General features: G+C 34.1%; 1 protein-coding gene across 2 annotated transcripts in view; it reads left to right on the top strand.

The window, feature by feature from the left end:
• The window catches only part of hipk2 (homeodomain interacting protein kinase 2), a 136,954-nt gene that overhangs the window by 102,424 nt on the left and 14,036 nt on the right, over positions 1 to 20,494 (top strand). The window contains exons 5-10 of one of the 2 annotated variants that reach the window (XM_051135801.1): positions 1,122 to 1,208; positions 5,557 to 5,741; positions 5,825 to 5,987; positions 11,511 to 11,640; positions 12,650 to 12,771; positions 18,294 to 18,424. In XM_051135801.1, coding sequence (XP_050991758.1) covers positions 1,122 to 1,208; positions 5,557 to 5,741; positions 5,825 to 5,987; positions 11,511 to 11,640; positions 12,650 to 12,771; positions 18,294 to 18,424 — 818 coding nt within the window. Of the gene's footprint in view, positions 1 to 1,121; positions 1,209 to 5,556; positions 5,742 to 5,824; positions 5,988 to 11,417; positions 11,641 to 12,649; positions 12,772 to 18,293; positions 18,425 to 20,494 lie in introns of both variants that reach the window. The other variant, XM_051135800.1, reaches the window with a different exon arrangement.

The raw sequence follows: 20,494 nt of genomic DNA, 5'->3' as shown, positions 1-20,494 counted from the left end.
CGTGCCTAAAACCTGTTTAGCTGTTCTAAATTCACTGTAAACCACAGCTGCTTGAGGATTATTACTTTTATAAAACAGTTATTCCATGTACACAGTAAAGTTTCACAAAAAACAGAGCAAATGATATTAATAAAAACGTTATTCTTCCGCCAAACAATGTAGTTCCTCAGAAACGAAAGTTGTTGCAGAGCAACACACATAGACGTAAACAAATGTATGTTTGTATAGTAATTTACAACAGCTTTGAACACGGCTCAACCAATCAGAATCAAGGGCCGGGAACTGTCTGTTTTATAATAAAGCACAAAGACCCAAGAAGCCATGGTTTACAGTGAATTTATACCCGCTAAGGGGCGTTGTTAGGCACGGCGCGAAGCTGTTATAAATTCACTGTAAACCACAGCTTCACAGGGCTTACTGCTTTTATAAAAGAGCAAATAAAGTGTAATGATGTTAATAAAAACAGTGTTCTTCCACCAAACAATGTAGTTCCTCAGAAACAGTTGTGGTTGCAACAAAGTGGTAAAAAGGTGTATGTTTGTAGAGTAATTTACAACAGCTTCAAACATGGCTCAACCAATCAGAATCAAGGACTGGAACTATACATTCTATAATGACGTTTTTGAACGTTTTATGAGACGTGGAGCAAATGTATGCCAGCTTATGTCCCACCAAATAGATCAATAGGCTATAATACAGTTCAAATGTACACATCTATCCATGCAGCATATTTGTTCTGAATCGATCTCTTCCCAGATCATCCCTCTTTAACATTTTTGTCTCATTTTTATTCGTTGATGAAAATATCAGATTTTCGTCATCGTTTTTGGCATTCAAAACAAGTTTTTATTTCGTTATCATCACGTTTTAGTCGGTGAAAAAATGTTGGCGAAAATTATTCATCAACAACATTTAACACTGTAAGCCAGTGTGTTTCAAAACAATGACAAAATTCGCATTTGCATCCGAAACTTGCAGAATAATGCTGCATGTTTCAAAGCACTTCAGTGGACTTTAAGGGTTAATTCTCATGTTGAGAGTGCTTCTTCAGTGTTTGATTAATTTTTTTAAGTGGAGACCATCTTAAAAGATGCTGACAGTTTTCCTGTTTGAACTTGCAGACACCTGAGGACCATGAGGCAGAGACGGGGATCAAATCTAAAGAAGCTCGCAAGTACATCTTCAACTGCCTGGACGATATGGCACAGGTAGGAGTGTCGTACCTTTGTTCGTACCACAAAACCTGCTTCAGATTCAACAGGAGCAGAAATCTGGCTCATACCTAATAATAACCTCCCTCACCCTCAAAAAAATGTTTTGTCTCCAACTCTGTGTGGCAAGTTTCCAGTAATACTCACACCTCTGTTACGCAGAAAACTTTGATGTTATGTAACTTAGGACATGACTCAAAAGCACAATGGTGCATGGGAACCGTATTCCCCTCGGAGCTATTCTGTGATAAGACACATGATTTGTGACCTTTTGCCTTCTGCGAGTTATTGAAATCAGCACGCCTCATCACCGGCCGCTCGTCAGATGTCTGGACGGGCCGGGTCACGCTTTTGCCAACAATGACGCAAACCTCATTTTGGATTTTTCCCATAGGAACGGACTCTATCCCAGTTTATCACATTAAAAGGGCTGATCTAATTTACAGCAAATTTTAGATGAATTCATGGAAATATGCTTGTGCTTGGATACACTTTATCTATAATGTGTCCATGTTCATGTCCTTCACAACACCCTTGTTTTAAAAGAATTACATCAGAGCCTCGTTTTCAGGTCAGGTCCTTTGGTGTTATGATCTGAGTGCTGACTTGCTGTGTAGTCTAATTTGCTGCACTGGGTAGTACACTTGCTGTAGTACACTACTGTATAGTTGACTAAATTTCAGTAAAGACATTCTCATACCGCTATGCTGTTGTAAGACCGCATTAACATAAAAGATTGAAAAAAGTATATTTTCAATAAGATATGGAAGCTAGAAAAAAGGCAATAATAAAGCAATGTGAAAATAAAAAATACATATATAATAATTTAGATAATAATAATAAAATTATTATTATTAATTATACCAAAAGTATACGAAGTGAGCAAAGAAAAAAAATTAGTAAATGTGTTTTTGTTTGTTTGTTTATAATAAGTCATAAATAAATCAAAAACAAACCATTTTAAATCAAAGAAAGAAAGAAATACATTATTACTAATAAAATTGTAAATAAAATGAATACAAATAAATAAATTAATAATTAAAATGATTAATTAATAAATAGTAATACATTATTAAGTATTATTATTATTATTATTATTATTATTATTATACAAAAATGAACTGTTATAATAATGATAATGAATGATAAAAATGTAAGTGAAAATAAATCAACTATTATTAATAATAGTAACAATAATAATTGTGGAAACTATATTATTATTAGTCGTAGTAGTAGTAGTATTATACAAAATTATTATACATAATTTGACAACCAACAGGCAAAGAAACAAAAAAGTTTGTTTATTTATTTAATTTAAAATCATAATAAAATTCACAATTTGAAAGTAAATAAACTAATTAATAATACTAACATTATTATTATTATTATTATTATTATTATTATTATCATTATACAAAATTTGACAAACAAGCAAAGAAAAAATGTTTATTTCATAAAAAATCATAATAAAATTAAGTATTTGAAAGTGTACAAACTAATTAATTATTAACAATAATAATAGTAATAGTTATTATTATTATTATACACAAATAAGATAAAAAATTAACAAACTAACAAACAAACTAAGAAAAAAAAAGATAAGGTGGTCTTTATTTTTTTTTTAGTTTATTAGTAATTTTTTAATAGTTAAATAACTAAGCCACCTTCACTCAGCAGTTGACATTTTAGAGGCTACAGACATCTTTAGAACACAGAATATGATTTAGGAACAACTCTGTGCGTGTGTGTGTGTGTGTGTGTGTGTGTGTGTATTTCTCAGTTTCCGCTGTTGCGGCACTGCCAGTTTGTATGTGGAACATCTGCACAGCTGTCTCCATGATATGCACATGTCTTTAAATGGTTGCACTCACAGATACAACACTTGTGTATTCAGCTGATTTAAATGTAACAGTCAGATGTGAAATGAAGAGCAAGACGAATGATTGTTCTCAGTTTCATCATCTTCTAGAGACAGTTCACTAAGTGTGCGTGCATAACTGTTTTTGCAAGATTTGTGTACGGTAGCTATGCAGTCACTCCCCTCGCGGTTCATATTCTGCGTCCTGAATGATTATTTTTCCTCTCGTGTCAAAGATTATTTCTTTATCATGCAGCAGGGTGATGGAAAACAGAGGGAGAGACAGAGCAGGACTAAAATAGCATGCATAAAAGAAGACTGTGATTTGCACTGGTGACTGGCGCTTTATCTGATAGCTCGAGGAGGTTAAGGCCACAGATAAACAGCATGGCGGCATGAAAAATGCGTTAGCCATCACTAACAGGGATTACCAATAAAAATAAGCTCTGCTGCACTGCTGTTCATGTCTGGCTAAAACATCCTATCAGACAATAAAAGCGTGTTTCTTTAAATACAGCCAATTTGATGTCCCAGGGATTGATTTTCATTAACAAATTTTAACTTAAAATTTGCTTTGGAAAATTGTATATTTAGTGTATGTAGCTATATTTGCTTTTTCATATGCATTATGTACATATTAAGTTGTTATATTATATTATATAATAGTATATTATATTATATTATTATAAATGTTTTCTGTTATATATTACAAATCACGATATATATATATATACATATACATATATATATATATATATATATATATATATATATATATATATATACAAAAAAAAATAAAATAGTTTTTAAAAGAAAGAAAAAAAAATAAAAGACTTTTGAAATGAATATATATATGTGTGTGTGTGTGTGTGTGTATATATATATATATACACACACACATATATACATATATACATATACATATATATATATATATATATATATATATATGAACTATTCATTTTTAAAATTATTTATATATAAAGGATGCATAAAAAAGTCTTTTACTTTGTACTTCTTTTCATATTTTTTTGTATATATTATATTATATTATATTATATTACATTATATTATATTATATTTAGTACGTATATTTTTTCTATTATATATTACAGGTTACTATTTTTACCTTAATACAAAATGGATGGATGGATGGATGGATGGATGGATAAATAAATAAATGTCAATAAATTACATTAACATAGTCTTAAAAATTCTATAATATGTATTACTGTCATATTATATTATTATTATATTATTATTTTTTCAATGATATATATTATAGGTTTAATATGACCTTAATACAAAAAATAAATAAATACATATATTTAAAATATAAAGCTCACATTAAATTACTCTTAAAATTATGTTCATGTCTATTTCATTTATATGTGCTTTTTTTCATATCCCTTTGTAAGTACTAATATTGTATTATTTTATTTAATATTCATATTATATGATTATACATTTATATTTTTTTTCTATTATGTACTATAGGTCACTATTTTAATATGAACTTTATACAAAATTAATAAATTAATAAACTAATGAATATAAAGATCACATTAAAATAAACAAATAATTTGAATAAATTTTTTAAATTATTGTTTTTTATATATATATATATATAATATATATATATATATATATATATATATATATATATATATATTGCTTCTTTTCATATTCCTTTGAATATACTGACATATTTTATTTTATTTAATTTTATAGTTAATACTGTCATGTTTTAATACAAAAATATATCTAAAATTAAAAAAAAAAAAAAACATTTTTTATTTAATCATCTTTTCCCCAATCTTTTAGCCCTTTTAAAACATTTTGAAGATGAAACAAAATTATATATCAGATTTTGAATATACGGCCTGTCATCTGAAGCGATCCTAAGTGAATATCTGAAAATGTGAGGGCAAATATTTGGGAATATCAGAAAGGTTACCCCTGTCCTCTGAGATTGCACACGCTTTTTGACTGACAGGTCTGTGTATATTAATAGAGTTGTACACGTCAAGCACTGCGGGAGTTATTCACACACAAATACTCACATGTATTATTTACAAAAGCTGTAAGATGTAAGTTGGATCAGAAGATACAGCTGACAGATTCCATCATTTGGGAACACCCAGGATTGCACTGAAGACCCATTCGGCTACTAAGGATGATTTATTCTGCAATTATAGCTGCTAATTTACCCTACCGCCTACATTCATTGACTATCACTGTCCAGTGAGTTTACAAACATTAACATTTTCCATTACAGCATTTTTAATACATTTTCTGTGCTGATTTACTATTATTTGTAGTATGTGAAATACTATGGAATTTTGGAATTCGATAGAATGGAACGGAATTGTGTGGACCCAGATTCCATGGCGATGTGTTAGTCAATGTTACATCAGAAAAAAGAAACCAAGAGCTGGTTAACCTTGTTTGAGGATCCATAAAGTACATCTCTTTTGCTGTGTGCAGGTGAATATGACCACAGACTTGGAGGGCAGCGACATGCTGGCGGAGAAAGCAGACAGAAGGGAGTTTATTGACCTGCTGACCAAGATGCTGACCATCGACGCAGACAAGAGAATAACGCCCATAGAGACACTCAACCACCCCTTTGTCACAATGACACACTTGCTGGACTTCCCACACAGCACACAGTCAGTTGAACTACATCAACATTAAGGTCATGTAGTTTTATCAAAGTATGTTTAGATCGCTGACCGTGTCTTTTTTCTTGCAGCGTCAAATCCTGCTTCCAGAACATGGAGATTTGCAAGCGTCGGGTGAACATGTACGATACAGTCAATCAGAGCAAGACGCCCTTTATAACACATGTAGCCCCCACCACCTCCACCAATCTCACCATGACCTTCAACAACCAGCTTAACACTGTGCATAGCCAGGTCAGTATCCACACACACATCTAACTAGCAGCTTCCCATTATGTTGTTATTAAATAAAGTTAAAGTTATGGCAGGTAAACCATAACTCTAACACCCACATTTGGCATTTTAGATATTATTTTGTTTGTTGTTGAGCAAGTTTCTGATCTAGCTGGGGCAGAGTTGCTAAAAAAATAAGGTAAAATGATCAAATGTGTTAAAAAAGAAAATGAGAATGAAGATAATAAATATAAATAAATAAAGGTCATGCATTTTTTTTTTCTTAAAATGTTTTTAAATACATAAATGTGTTTGAGAATGAAGATGATGAATATAACATTTGTAAAAACAACAACAATAATAATAAAATAACACAAATAAATAAAACAAAATAAAATAAAACAGAATTTTGTTGTGATTTCTCATAAAGTAGTATTTAAAAAATCATCAAACAATATAAAAAAATAAATGTAATTAAATAAATTATGGAATCATTTATTGAATAATTAAATGGTATTTAAGTTTTAATATTTTTAAATATTTGTAATATGTAACTAATAATTTTTAAATAAAAAAAACCTAAAGATGTGTAAATAAGTAAATGAATCTGAATTTTGTCCTGATTTCCCATAAAATATAATTTAAAAAAAAATCTACAAACAATATAAATGTAAATAAAAATAAATTGCTCATAAATATATCATAAACAATAATTTACAATTTACAAAATCTTCTCTTATTTTAAACATAATCCTCTCTTATTAAATATTTGTAATATGTAACTAATATTTTTTAAAATAAAAAACTACATTCATATAATAATAAATAAATAAATAAAAATAGAATTTTGTCTTGATTTCCCATAAAATATTATTTTAAAAAGTCCTTAAACAATATAAATGTAATAAATAAATAAATTACAAGATCATAAACAATAATTTACAATTTACAAAAAAATTATCTTCTTATTTTAAACACAGTCCTCTTTACACTGTGTAAGATGTTGTGCTTATAACAAGCTTCTCAAGTTAATATTTTTAATTTTATTGATAAGATGTTTTACTGAAGAAAGTAACATTAATATTTTTGTAGTGTATTATTTAAATATTTAAATTATATACTATGTGTGTAATTTGTAAGTAGTAGTATATACTATAAGAAACATTTGTAAAAAAATATATATATATATAATAAAATAAATAAATAAAAATAATAAATCTATATTTTTGTCTTGATTTCCACTTCAACTCACAGAAAAAGTGACAGTAAAAATCTTTAAAAATTCTTTAAAAATATAAATGTATACGAGAATGAAGATAATAAATGTAATTAAATAAATTATAGAATGTTTAAGTGTTATTTTTATATTATTTGTAAGTAAAAAATAAATATATAAATACATACATAAATAAATCTGAATTTTAGGCTAGAACGCACACAACACCAAGTTATATGTGACTAAAAACTTTTTTTGAATTCAGTTAAAACGATCCCTAGTTCAATTTCGTTTCCCTTAAAGCTGCAGATAATTAATTGTATTACATGCACAGACTAATTTGCAGTGGGACAATCCAAAGAAATTAGAGTAGCTTTGGCCCATTGACCACTGGCAGTATCGGATGACTTCCTTCAGTGGACAGAACACTAGTCATATCATGGGCCATTTGGGCTGTGTGTGTGTGCCTGAGTGTGTGTTTCCAGCCTTGCAGCCCTCTGTCACAATGTGCTGATTAACAACATGACAGCTTCTACTTCCTGCTTGGCTTGCATTTTACTACTTTGCAGCCTTAAGGATTGCACCACTTTGTTTCCTTCTCTCCTTTTGTTTCCTCCTGTTTTGCCTCAGTGCAGTTTAGCTTCACCAGGGAGCGTTTGTCTAAACTGCTGACAGAGGGCCAGGCATGAATCCCATAATGCCTTCATTTTGAGTTCTTAGATCGGCTCAAACCCTGACTTTCCCCTTCGAATAAACATGTCTGAAGTCAAAAATTCATACAGCTTTGAATGTTATAGCACTCCGGCCTCACTTTAGCGTCATGAGAAGAACGTTGTGTAGGGCATTCGATGTGTTCGAAGGGAAAGCTTGTGTAGCATTAGCCAGCTGTGAGGCTGAAGTGTTTATTTTGTGTGATGAATGCCATGGCGGCGTATTGATTAACTCTCTCCCCTGGTGCTCGTCGGCCTTGCTAAACGGGGAAAATGAAAAATGAAAAGCGCTGTACTGAATTCTCCCCATACAAACCTTAATGAAAAGTCTATAATTACTAACGGTGGCATGAGATGAAACAGTATTGCTTTGGTAACAGATGAAAGTAAATAACACTAGCTTCTATTAAACGAACAGGTTTTGATGGTGCACCAGCATTTAGGCACATCTTTTTGTCTGTTGTATTGTTCAATTTTGTCCGTATCTTAAAAGAAATTACAGGTATTTTACATGGAAATGTACTTGTACCATCTGTACCTGTTAGAACTTGACCCTTGACCTTGTGTTTCTGCCGTTTTTTTATGCCATTTTATTGTCAGAGATCATACATGAAAAACAAAGAGGCTCAAACCCACATTTCTTATATCAGCTACACTGCTCAACATTTTAATGATGGAGTGTGTGCATTGAGCACAAAGCCATAGCTTAGGCCATGTTTTAGTTTTGGAAGTTCTGAACAGGCAAATAAGATCATGAATAGGCCAGACTCAAACGTACATTTCCCAAATGAGCTCCAAAGCTCAAAATATTGATGTTAGAGCATGTGTGTTGACCACTAAGTCGTAACTCAAAACATTTATTTTAGTTTTGGATGTTCTGAACAGAAACGTTAGCTCTAGTAGGCCAGACTCAAAACTAGTAGGCCAGACTCAAACCACATTTCCCATATGAGCTCTGTGGCTCAGAAGATTGATGTCAGAGCTTGAGCACTTACTGCTAAGCCATGTTTTGGACCTTTTTCCTTTTGGTTTTGGAAGTTTCAAATTGGCGTATGCGAACAAGGGCAGGCCAGACTCAAACCCACATTTCTCACATTAGCACTAAGGCTCAACATGTGCACAGACTAGTTTTGAAAGTACTGAACAAGCACATGGGTTCATGAATAGGCCAGACTCAAACTTACATTTTCCAAATGAGCTCCAAAGTTCAAAATATTGATGTTGGAGCATGTGCACTGACCACTAAGCCAACACTCAGACCATTTTTTTTTGGATGTTCTGAACGGTACATTAGATTATGTATAGGCTAGACTCAAACCCACATTTCTTATAATACCACTAAGGCTTAACATTTTGATGCCTTAGCATGTGCACAGACCTCCAAGCCATAGCACAGACCATTTACACCATTTTTTTTTGTTTTGAAAGCTCTGAATAGGAGCATGGGACCATGAATAGGCCATACTCAAAATTAGATTCCCCAAATAAGCTCCAAAGCTCAAAATATTGATGCTAGAGCCTGTGTGCCGACCACTAAGCCCAAGCTCAGACCATTTTTTTAGTTTTCAAATATCTAAACAGGCACATTAGTTCATGTGTAAGCTAGACTCAAACCCACAATTCCCATATGAGCTCTGTGGCTAGAATATTGATGTCAGAGCTTGTGCGCTAACTGCACAACATTTTGATGCCTTAGCATGAGCACAGACACATGCTAAGTTCTGAATAGGGTGTATTGGACCATAAACAGGCTAGACTCAAACACATTTTTTATTTTAGCTCCAAGGTGTCTTAGAATGTGCTAAGACCACTAAGCCAAAGCTCAGACTTTTTTGGGGGAAGTTTTTAACAGGCACATGGGATCATTAATAGTCTCATATTTGGAAGTTTTGAATTGGCACATGGGAACAAAAGCAGGTCAGACTCAAACCCATATTTCTAATATTAGCACCAAGGCTCAAGATTTTTATGTCTTAGCATGTACACAGACTGCTAAGCCACAACTCGGACCATTTTTTAGTTTTGCAAGTTCTGAATTGGTGAACTGAACCAAAAGCAAGCCAGATTCAAACCCACATTTCTTATATTACCACCATGCAGATGTCTTAGCATGTGTGCGGACCACTATGCCATAGCTCGGACCATTTTTTTTAATTTTGCAAATTCTAAATAGGCGAACTGAACCAAAAGCAAGCTAGATTCAAACTCACATTTCATATATTAACGCCAAGGCTCAGGATTTTGATGTTTTAGCATGTGTGCAGACCACTAAGCTATAGCTCAGAACAATTTTTTTGCAAGTTCTGAATAGGCAAACTGAACCAAAAGCAAGTAAGACTCAAACCCACATTTCTTACATTAGCACCAAGGCTCAAGATTTTGATATCTTAGCATGTGCACAGACCACTAAGGCATAGCTTGGACCTTTTTTTTTGTTTTGCAAGTTCTGAATTGGTGAACTGAACCAAAAGCAAGCCAGATTCAAACCCACATTTCTTATATTACCACCATGTTGATGTCTTAGCATGTACGCAGACCGCTAAGCCATAGCTCCGACCATAGCTCAGCAGCAGGCCAGACTCCCACTTTTCCCAATTGAGCTCTAAAGCTCAAAATATTGATATTGGAGCATATACGCTAACTACTAAGCCATGGCTTGGATCTTCTTTTTTCGTTTTGAGCAGAAATCACGCCCTTTCCCCGTCTCTGGCGATGTTACCGCACTCATATTTTTACTTCTGGCTATATTTTTTGTCTTGTGTTTTCATTATAGAGAGAGAGTGACTATGATGGAAGGACCTGTACAATTCTTTTGAGAAGCACATTCGGTTCACCGTTCTAGATGGAGGAGAGGGAGTTCCCTCGTTCATCAAACCTCCTAGACGGCGCAAATTCCACATTGATAGATGAATAAACAGATGAATGTGCTGCAGTCAGGCTGGATTAAAAAGCACTGGAGGGGAAATCTAGCGCAGAGGCTTTGAAGAACAGATTTTCTCTCCCCTCACCAGTTAGATCTGTGTGTATATTTAATCATAGCTTTAGCGCAAAGAGGGATCATTATCTGCTGCTAATGAGACTGAGCAAATTCAATGAGTTGAAGGGTCCTAGCATTGATGGAGACTGTAACACAAGAGCATTGATTGAAGCTCTCTCACCTCCTCTTTCCTCACGCTCAATAAGTCATTTTATAGAAAATGCTGTCTGCACACAATAGCAGCTAATAAAGCATTTTAGTCGAAGTTGCACAACAGCGTTGTGGTATTCGCCCTAAGAAATTACTCGGAATTTAACACGAAAAATACTTCCTGTGCTTGCTGCCTGCAGTTTTCATCAGCTAACATTTTTTGTACATCCATCCTGTGTATCAAGAGATATTTTAAGAAATGTACATTCATCATTTTCTATTATTTGAAATTTTGCACCACATCCTTCATTGTTGCTCCACCCAACCCCCACACCCACTTCCTCATGCTTTTGTTTGTTTGTCTTTGTTTGTTCATTTGATCCCATCCGTTCCTTTAGGCCACCAACCTGGCTCCCTCTTCCACCAGTGCCACCCTTTCCCTTACCAATCCCGATGTCTCCATACTAAATTACCAATCTGCACTCTACCAGCCTTCTGCGGCCCCCATGGCTGCTGTGGCCCCCAGGACCATGAACCTCCAACCCGGTGCGCCACAACTCTGCGCCGCCCGACCCGATCCCTTCCAGCAGGCCCTCATCGTCTGCCCACCTGGCTTCCAAGGTGAGTGCTAATTTAAACCCGTAGGACTTTCGTTCGTCTTAGGAACACAAATTAAGATAGTTTTGATACAAGTAATTCCTAACAGAATTGTAACTTCTGACTAAGCTACAGTTGAAGTCAAAAGTTTGCATACACCTTGCAGAATCTGCAAAATGTTAATTATTTTACCTAAATAAAAGGGATCATATAAAATGCATGTTATTTTTTATTTAGTACTGACCTGAATAAGGTATTTTACAAAAAAGACATTAACATACCTGAATGATCCACATCTGTTTTTTTTTTTTGGTTTGTTTGTTTTTGTTTTGTTTACTGATAGTTGTTCATGAGTCCCTTGTTTGTCCTGAACAGTTAAACTGCCTGCTGCTCTTCAGAAAAATTCTTCAGGTCCCACAAATTCTTTGGGTTTTCAGCATTTTTGTGTATTTGAACCCTTTCCAACAATGACTGTATGATTTTGAGATTCATCTTTTCACACTGAGGACAACTGAGGGACTCATATGCAACTATTACAGAAGATTCAAACGTTCACTGATGCTCCAGAAAGAAACACAATGCATTAAGAGCCTGGGGGTGAAAACTTTTGGAATTTGAAGATCAGGGTAAATTAAACTTATTTTGTCTTCTGGGGAACATGTAAGTAGCTTCTGAATGGCAGTACTAAATTAAAAAAAATATGATATTTAGGCAAAATAAGAAAAATGTACACCTCTTTATTCTGTTCAAAAGTTTTCACCCCTGGCACTTAATGCATCGTGTTTCCTTCTGAAGCATCAGTGAGTGTTTGAACCTCAACTATTATTTTCTCTTGTGGACTATATGTAAACATCTTTTATGTGAAATATCTTATTCAGGTCAGAACTAAATAAAAACTAACATGCATTTTGTATGATCCCTCTTATTTTGGTAGAATAATTAACATTTTGCAGATTCTAAACTTTTGACTTCAGCTGTATTTGTAACATTTTTTTTTACATTTAATGGTGTTTTCCTTGTTATTTCTTTCCAGGTTTGCAAGCTTCACCCTCTAAACACACTGGCTACTCTGTGCGGATGGAGAATGCAGTTCCCATAGTAACACAGGCCCCCGGTGCCCAACCTCTACAGATCCAGCCGGGCCTTCTGACACAGGTATAGCCAGACATTGCCCCCATTGCCATAGCAATACAAAGCCACACTTCCTAAACTAATTACACCCCTCAGCCTTTCCCAAAATCTCAATTACATCCGAGTTTGGCTCCAACGAAGAGCAATTAGCATGACCTACTTTGTTTTAATGATATAAGTATAATTCACTTTCCCTTCAACAAAATCGAGAAGACATTCTCATTTCATGGCCAATAGATTAATTGAAGCCGGGTTGGATTTATCTCAGCATGCCCCGCTGTAGTGACCTGTCTTTCCCCGCTGGAGCTTTTACCCCACTGATGGTTTGCTGTCGTGCTTCTGCTAAGGTCCAGGCAACTGTGCCTTTTTCCTGGAGTTAGAGGAAGTCATGCTTTGATGAGCAAGACTGAGGTTGGCTTTAAATGAGGTCTGTGGATGCTGAGGGATTTGTCTACTCTCTGGAGCCGGAAGGCAGGGCCCAGACGGCTTTTACATTTGAGACAGGGTGGCGAGGTTCAGAGCCGTTTAGCTAATTTGTAGTTTATCCACAACATTTTTTCAGTTTTGCTGAGCTGAGCTCTTGTTGCTTTTTGAAGACTCGACTCTAGTGCTTAAAGGAAAGGTTCAGCCAAAAATGAAAATTATTTACTTGCATTCATGTCCTTCCAAACTTGTATGACTGACTAAGTTCTGTGAATTTTTGAGGAATATTCTGTTTTCACTTTTCAGTTTAATGAAAGTGAATGAGGACTGTGGCTATGAAGCTTCAAAATGACAAGTGAGACATCAAAAAAAGTAGTCCGTATGACTCATGCCGAATCTTCTAAAGCATTGTGTGAGGAACAGACCATGATTTATGTTGATTTGTAATATCTTGATACACCATGTTTACGAGAGAAGCAGCAATGCATCAGCAAAGAATGAAGGAGTTATTCTTTTGAATCAAGTTCACAAAATCAGTCTGAATGATTCATTCACAAATCAAAGTTCAAGTTTGATTTGTTAACTGGTGTGACTCATTCCAGTCAGCTCATTCAAGGAAAAGACCATCAGCGAATAACAAGCCAAATTTTGGTCTTCTTAAAACTATCATGACTTCAGAAAACTTGAAATATGAAGCATGAGTCATATGTACCACTTTTCTGATGTTTTTTACAATGTTTTTGAAATCTGTTTGAAGTTTGAAGTCTCCATTCATCTTTATTCCTCTAAGTAAAGAAAGTCATACAAAGAAAGTCATACAATTATGAAATGACATTGTGGTGAGTGTACAGATACTGAAAACTAGACTTTTTTTGTCTTTTTTCTACTTCTGAAATTGGATTGTTATGGAAGCCTGTTTCCGTCCCTTTTTTTTTATTAAAAAAAAGGTAATTGTGACTTTTTATCTCACAATTCTGACTTTTTCTTGCAGTTGCGAGTTTACAGTCAGAACTATGAGTTTATATCTCACAGTTCTGAGAAAAAAAGTCAGAATTGTTAGATATAAACTTGCATTTGTGAGAAAAAATTCAGACTTGCAAGCTTTGATCTCGTAATTCTGACGTTGTTTCTCACAATTGTGAGTTTATATTCCAGTTTTCTGACTTTATAACTCAAAACTGTAAGTTTATATCATGCAATTCTGAGATATAAACTCGCAACTGCGAGAAAAAAATCTGAATTGCAAGAAAAAAGTCAGAATTCCCCCGTTTTTATCTTGCAATTCTGACTTTATTTCTTGTAATTGCAAGAAAACAAGTCAGAATTGCGAGATACAAACAGGTTTTTATCTTGCAATTTTTTTATTTCTCACAATTGCGAGTTTATATCCCACTTTTCTGACTTTATAACTCATAACTGAGTTTATATCACGCAGTTCTGAGATATAAACAAGCAACTGCGAGTCTAAATTGCGAGAAAAAAGTCAGAATCGCGAGATACAAACTTGTATTTGCAAGAAAAAAAGTCATATTTTAATGTCACAATTCTGACTTTATTTCTTGTAATTGGCAAAAAACAAGTCAGAAGTGTGAGAAAAAAGTCTGAATTGCGAGATACAAACTTACATTTGGGAAAAAAGTCAGAAGTTTTTATCTTGCAATTCTTTTATTTCTCACAATTGCGAGTTTATATCCCACTTTTCTGATTTTATAACTCATAACTGTGAGTTTATATCACACAGTTCTGAAATATAAACTTCCAACTGTTTTTGTCTCGCAATTTTGACTTTATATCTTGCAATTGTGAGTTTATGTCTCAGAAAAAAGTCAATATTGCTTGTTTGTATCACGCAATTCTGAGAAAAAAATCTGAATTGCGAGAAAAATGTCAGAATTGTGAGATAAAAAGCAGTTACCTTTCTTTTCTTTTTTTTTTCAGTGGCCAAAATGGGCTTCCGTAGATGGTTGTAATTAGTCTGCTGACTTTTTCAGCATTGTAGAGCTTTGCTCGTGTTGCTGTTTCTGCCTCTACCACACTGCTTAAGTGCTGTAATGCATTTTTATTGTTCCTCACGTTCAAGAAAACCCGTGCATAAATTCCATGGGTGATTATCGGAGCGCTGCATTGGTAAAGAAGGATGGGGATGGAGATACTTGTTCATCACTACTCCAGGGCCTCAACCGCCCATTCTCCCCCCTTCAACCCAATCAGCCAGAGCACATCGCTCCTGGTGCCAGTGGAGTGGGTTTCTAGAAGGCCTCGGCCTTTATCTGGAACAGGAATGCAGAAAATGTGAAAACAATTGGTGCGGGAGCGGCGGTGCTTTCAGAGCCCCGGGGGTGACAAAAGGCTTTCACCCCGTGAGGGCAGAAAAGCTGTGAGGGGGTAGGTGCAGAGATGGCCTTGCATGGAAAACTCTAAACTCTTATCTGGGTTAGCGTTCCAGGCCAGACGGTACAATTACACAACCCAACCCAGAGTGAGAAAGGAGGATGCAAAGTGTCAGGAATGTAGGCAAAGGGCTTTGGGGACATAGCTCTGATGAAGTTATTCGTGCCACTGTTGTCATGGGTGGAAAAAGCATGTAGAAGTGTTGAGACATACTCAAAGTATGCACTTTTAGGCCTTGTGCAACAGGCAAAATTAAATCTGTTTTTTATTTTATTTTATTTTATTTTATTTTATTTTGCTGAAATAAAAAGTAAGTGTCAAATAAAAAATATTCCAGGTTCTGTTAGGTCAGCTGTAAAGGTTTTCTTGTTCTTACTAATTTCTTTCTTTCTGCAGAAGTACAATGTGTAAAAAAATTAAGTTTTCTTAGGTCAGTTTTAAATTGTTTTTATTTTATTTTATTTATTTTACTTTTTTATTTTTTTTTGTTTTGTTTTGTTTTGTTTTGTTTTGTGTTTTATTTTATTTTATTTTATTTTGCTAAAATAAAAAGTGTCAAATAAAAAAACATTCTTTCTTTTTTCTTTCTTTCTTTCTTTCGTTTTCTTCTTTCTGTCTGCAGAAGTACAATGTAAGTGTCAAACAATTCTGTTTTCTTAAGTCAGTTTTAAATTGTTTTTTATTTAATTTTATTTATTTTACATACTTTTTTATTTTATTTTATTTTGCTAAAATAAAAAGTGTCAAATAAAAAAACATTCTTTCTTTTTTCTTTCTTTCTTTTTCTTCTTTCTGTCTGCAGAAGTACAATGTAAGTGTCAAAAAATTCTGTTTTCTTAAGTCAGTTTTAAATTGTTTTTTATTTAATTTTATTTTACATACTTTTTTATTTTATTTTATTTTATTTTGCTAAAATAAAAAGTGTCAAATAAAAAACATTCTTTCTTTTTTTCTTTTTCTTTTTTCTTCTTTCTGTCTGCAGAAGTACAAAGAGTAAAAAAATCAGTTTTCTTAGGTCAGTTTTAAATTGTTTTTATTTTATTTTATTTATTTTACATACTTATTTTATTTTATTTTATTTTATTTATTTTACATACTTTTTTATTTTATTTTATTTTATTTTATTTTATATATTCCAGGTTCTGTCAGGTCAACTGTATGTAAAGGTTTTCTTGTTCTTTCTTTCTTTCTTTCTGCTGAAGTATAAAGTAAGTGTCCAACAAAATTAATTTTTCTTAGGTCAGTTTTAAAGGCTTTTTAAAGGCTAAAGTTTTAAAGATTTATTTTATTTTAAAATATTTTATTTTATTTTAAAATGTGCCAAAAACAGTTTTGTCAGGTCAGTTTTAAAGTATTTTAGATTGTATTTTATTTATTTTGTTGAAATAAAAAAGGAAAGACAAACAAGTTCAGTTAATTAATTTATTCAGTTTATTTTACTTTGAGGTGAAATTAATAAAATAATAATTATATAAAATAGTTTTTCAAATATATAATTTTAAGAAAAAAAAATTAATAAAATTACAAAGACAGGATGATTGTAGTTTGAAAGTAACTTTGATATCGCTCTAATAAAGTCAGTCGAATGCACTCCAGAAAGTGTTGGAATTGGAAATATTGGAATTCCAGGAGAAAAATGTCAAGATTGACTTCTCTTACAATGCTAAATGTGTAATCGCATTCATGAAACATCATAAAAGCATTTTTTTCCCACTCTTCCCCCATCGCCCTCTCTTATTTGTGCGAGTTCTGTGGTCCATACTGATGGACTGGTAAATAGATGTGCAAAGGGTATTAAAGAAACAATTCATTAGTTGTACATTAAACTGCTAATCAATAAAGCTGCATTAAACTATTAGAGCTGCAGACACTCTTCTTCAAGCTCACATCTCTGGGCAAATTATGCCCGGCGCTCCCCGCACTCCTCACCCACCAAACAAAGCAGCTCCTCACAAAGCCTCTGAATGAGGCCCCTGAATTTAATTAAAGTCGAAGCTGATTTGGAAAATGTCTAACACATCAGCGCACTGCCTGGGAGATGCCACATCTCTTTATTAAGGCAGGGCCTTATCTTTTTTATAGGCAAGAGCCAAGGCTGTACGCAGTATGCAGGGCCCCATCTGAGGCCGTCATCTAGATACCGGTGCCAAAAAATCGAGGGAGGGAAATGAATGAAGTTCCAACGAAAGTGGCACAAGCTTTTTGTTATTCCAGAGGGGGATCTTTTATGCTGTCCATACTTTGCTGCTTCTGCTCACATCTTCATTTTCAGACCAAGAGAATAATTAGCTTAGAAGATGGATGGGCTATAAAATTGTTTAGAATGTAGCTCTTCTGTTCATATTTTGCTAAAACAATTTCATTAAAAGATGTCTCTTGAATCTAGACCCGAACGCTGACGCTACCGTGTCTTAAATAACTAAATGACCCCTTTGGTGGTTGTTTGGCACAGTTTAGCACTTACTAGCGGTCATTTCTCTAAATAGCTGTATCCTTTTTCTCCTCTCTCTAAATATGTGGATGCAGCACCCTGGCCTGTTTAGCTGCGCTGCAGCCTTGTGATTTGATGTGCCAGGTTACAGGGTTTTCACACTGATGCCAATTAAATCACAAGAGGTCACTGAGTCTATGTGCTGTTTGTTTGCTAGATGGCGTTCATATCCTGCTTGACTGCAGTATTTTGTGACTTCTGTACGCTAACCCTGTGTTTTCCCTCTATCCTCATTCTACAGCAGGCCTGGCCGTCTGGTACTCAACAGATTCTCCTTCCGCCAGCATGGCAGCAGCTCACACACACCTCCGTTCAACACGCCACCGTCATCCCCGACTCCATGACCAGCTCGCAGCCTCTGGCCAACTGGAGGTGAGAAACCGCCATGCCGTCACTGCTAAAGAGCACTGTTGTGCTTGCTACTGTACAGTACATACACTGTAAAAAACAATTTGTTGAGTCAACTTAAAATAATTTGTTACCTGGCTGTCTTTAAAATTTTAGGTTCAGTCAACTCAAAGAAGTTTAGTCAACTTGAAATGTTAAGTTGCAATTAGTGACAACTTCTATATTTTAGTCGAGTCAACTTAAAATTTTAAGGCAGTTGGGTAACAAGCCCAGCTTTTAAGTTTAACAAACCAATTGTTTTGTTTAGTCAACTCAAATATCCAAGTTGTGATTTAGTGGAACTTAAAATTTCAAGCTGACTAAACTTATTTGAGTTGACTGAACTTAACATTTTAAGGCAGCAGGGTAACAGATTATTTTAAGTTGACTCAACAAATTGTTTTTTTGTTTTGTTTTGTTTTTTACAGTGTAGGGCAGCCCACTTATTCTTAGGACATTAGTGTTTAATTTTTTTATGTCAATGTCTCCTTTTTATGGGATAGTTCACACAAAAATTTTAATTCTGCCATTAATGATGCCAGAATCGGAATGCAAATAATTTTTATAGAATATCGTCATCAAAGACACCATTTGAAGTTAAATGCAGACATTTAAAAGGACAGACTGAGGATGAAAACTGCTATGATTACTCTACTTTTAAAGCATACATTTGATTAATTAATTAATTTAATTATTTACTTACTTAGTTTCATTGCTGGAAAGTGAACCTAATGTTTTTAATATGATTTAATTTGAGTTTAACATGACAACAATTTAACAGAAACATTTTAAGTTACTAATGCTTACATTTCCTTAGTTATTCAAAAAGCAGCAACAGAAAATGAGCAAAGAACATTTACATTTTCAAAGAACATCATCACTGACTAGCCTAGCCTAGTTTAGCAGGGGTTTATGCACTTCAAAAAACACTCCCGGTACCATAGTAGTTACATCACTGTATGATGAATAAATCTCTTACCCTTTATTTACACTGCACATGTCTGTGGCGGGAAGGGGGGGTGTTTGCGAGCCGTGCCCCCCCAAAATGAGTTACTGTGCCCCTCTTTTCCATCCTCTCCCCTCCTTGCTGAATTCGAACAGTGATTTTGAGGTTTGAAAGTGAAACCGGAAAAACAGCGCGCATACAAAAGCAGTTGCAAGCTTTCGTGAGTGCCAGCAACTGCACGCAATCACAGATTGCACGCTTCCCACCCGAAATTACTGTCATTGTTGTTATTATTATTATATTTGAATTTGTCCCCTTTAAAATTCAGGTACAAGTCAATTCACTGACCTTTTTCTGACTTAAGTTTTCTTAGTTAAGAACAAGGGTTGGAGCTCTTAATTTTGAACTTTCAAAGTGCATTAGATAGAATAATTTAACTGTACAAAATGTTATTTTTTTCCCAGATATCACAATAAATATTGTGTCATGGACCTCACATCGCGATAATATCGCATCGTGAGATTTTGATATCGTTGCATCCCTACTTATTATGTTTCTGGGCCTTGAACGTGGTAGTTGAGTACTGTCTATGCAGGGTCAGAAAGCTCTCGGATTTCATCAAAAATATCTTAATTTGTGTTCTGAGGATGAATGATGGTCTTATGGGTTTGCAACGACATGAGAGTTATTAATGACAGAATTTTCATTTTTCATCTCTTTAATTATGCGCAGAACTATCATAAGTAAATCATTTGGACAAAAAAATTACCTAATAGGTAGATATTACTACTCTAAGGTACTAATATGCCCCTTTTAATGTGTAGATAAGGTACAAAGTTCCCCCTTTAAGTGTACTGCCCCAGTAATACACTGTTGTACCCATAAAGCTACAATTTTTGCTATTTGTTTTGTGTTGTGTTAATACTATGGCATCCTGGACCATTTGTCTCATCCAATGGTGTGACTTTGCAAGACAATCATTTTGTTTGACCACTGGCAGATAGGGAGTGTTTGAGAAACCATAGCTGTTTTTGCAGTAGATTACAACAGTGCGCCTTCCCAATTTTTCAGAGGCCTTGGCTCCAGAAGGAAACCAAGGGATTTATAAA

The sequence above is a fragment of the Labeo rohita genome, chromosome 18 (genome assembly GCF_022985175.1).
Source record: "Labeo rohita strain BAU-BD-2019 chromosome 18, IGBB_LRoh.1.0, whole genome shotgun sequence".
NCBI lineage: Eukaryota > Metazoa > Chordata > Actinopteri > Cypriniformes > Cyprinidae > Labeo > Labeo rohita.
The sequence above is the reverse complement of the archived record's forward strand: the minus strand, read 5'-3'. Positions and strand labels throughout refer to the sequence as shown.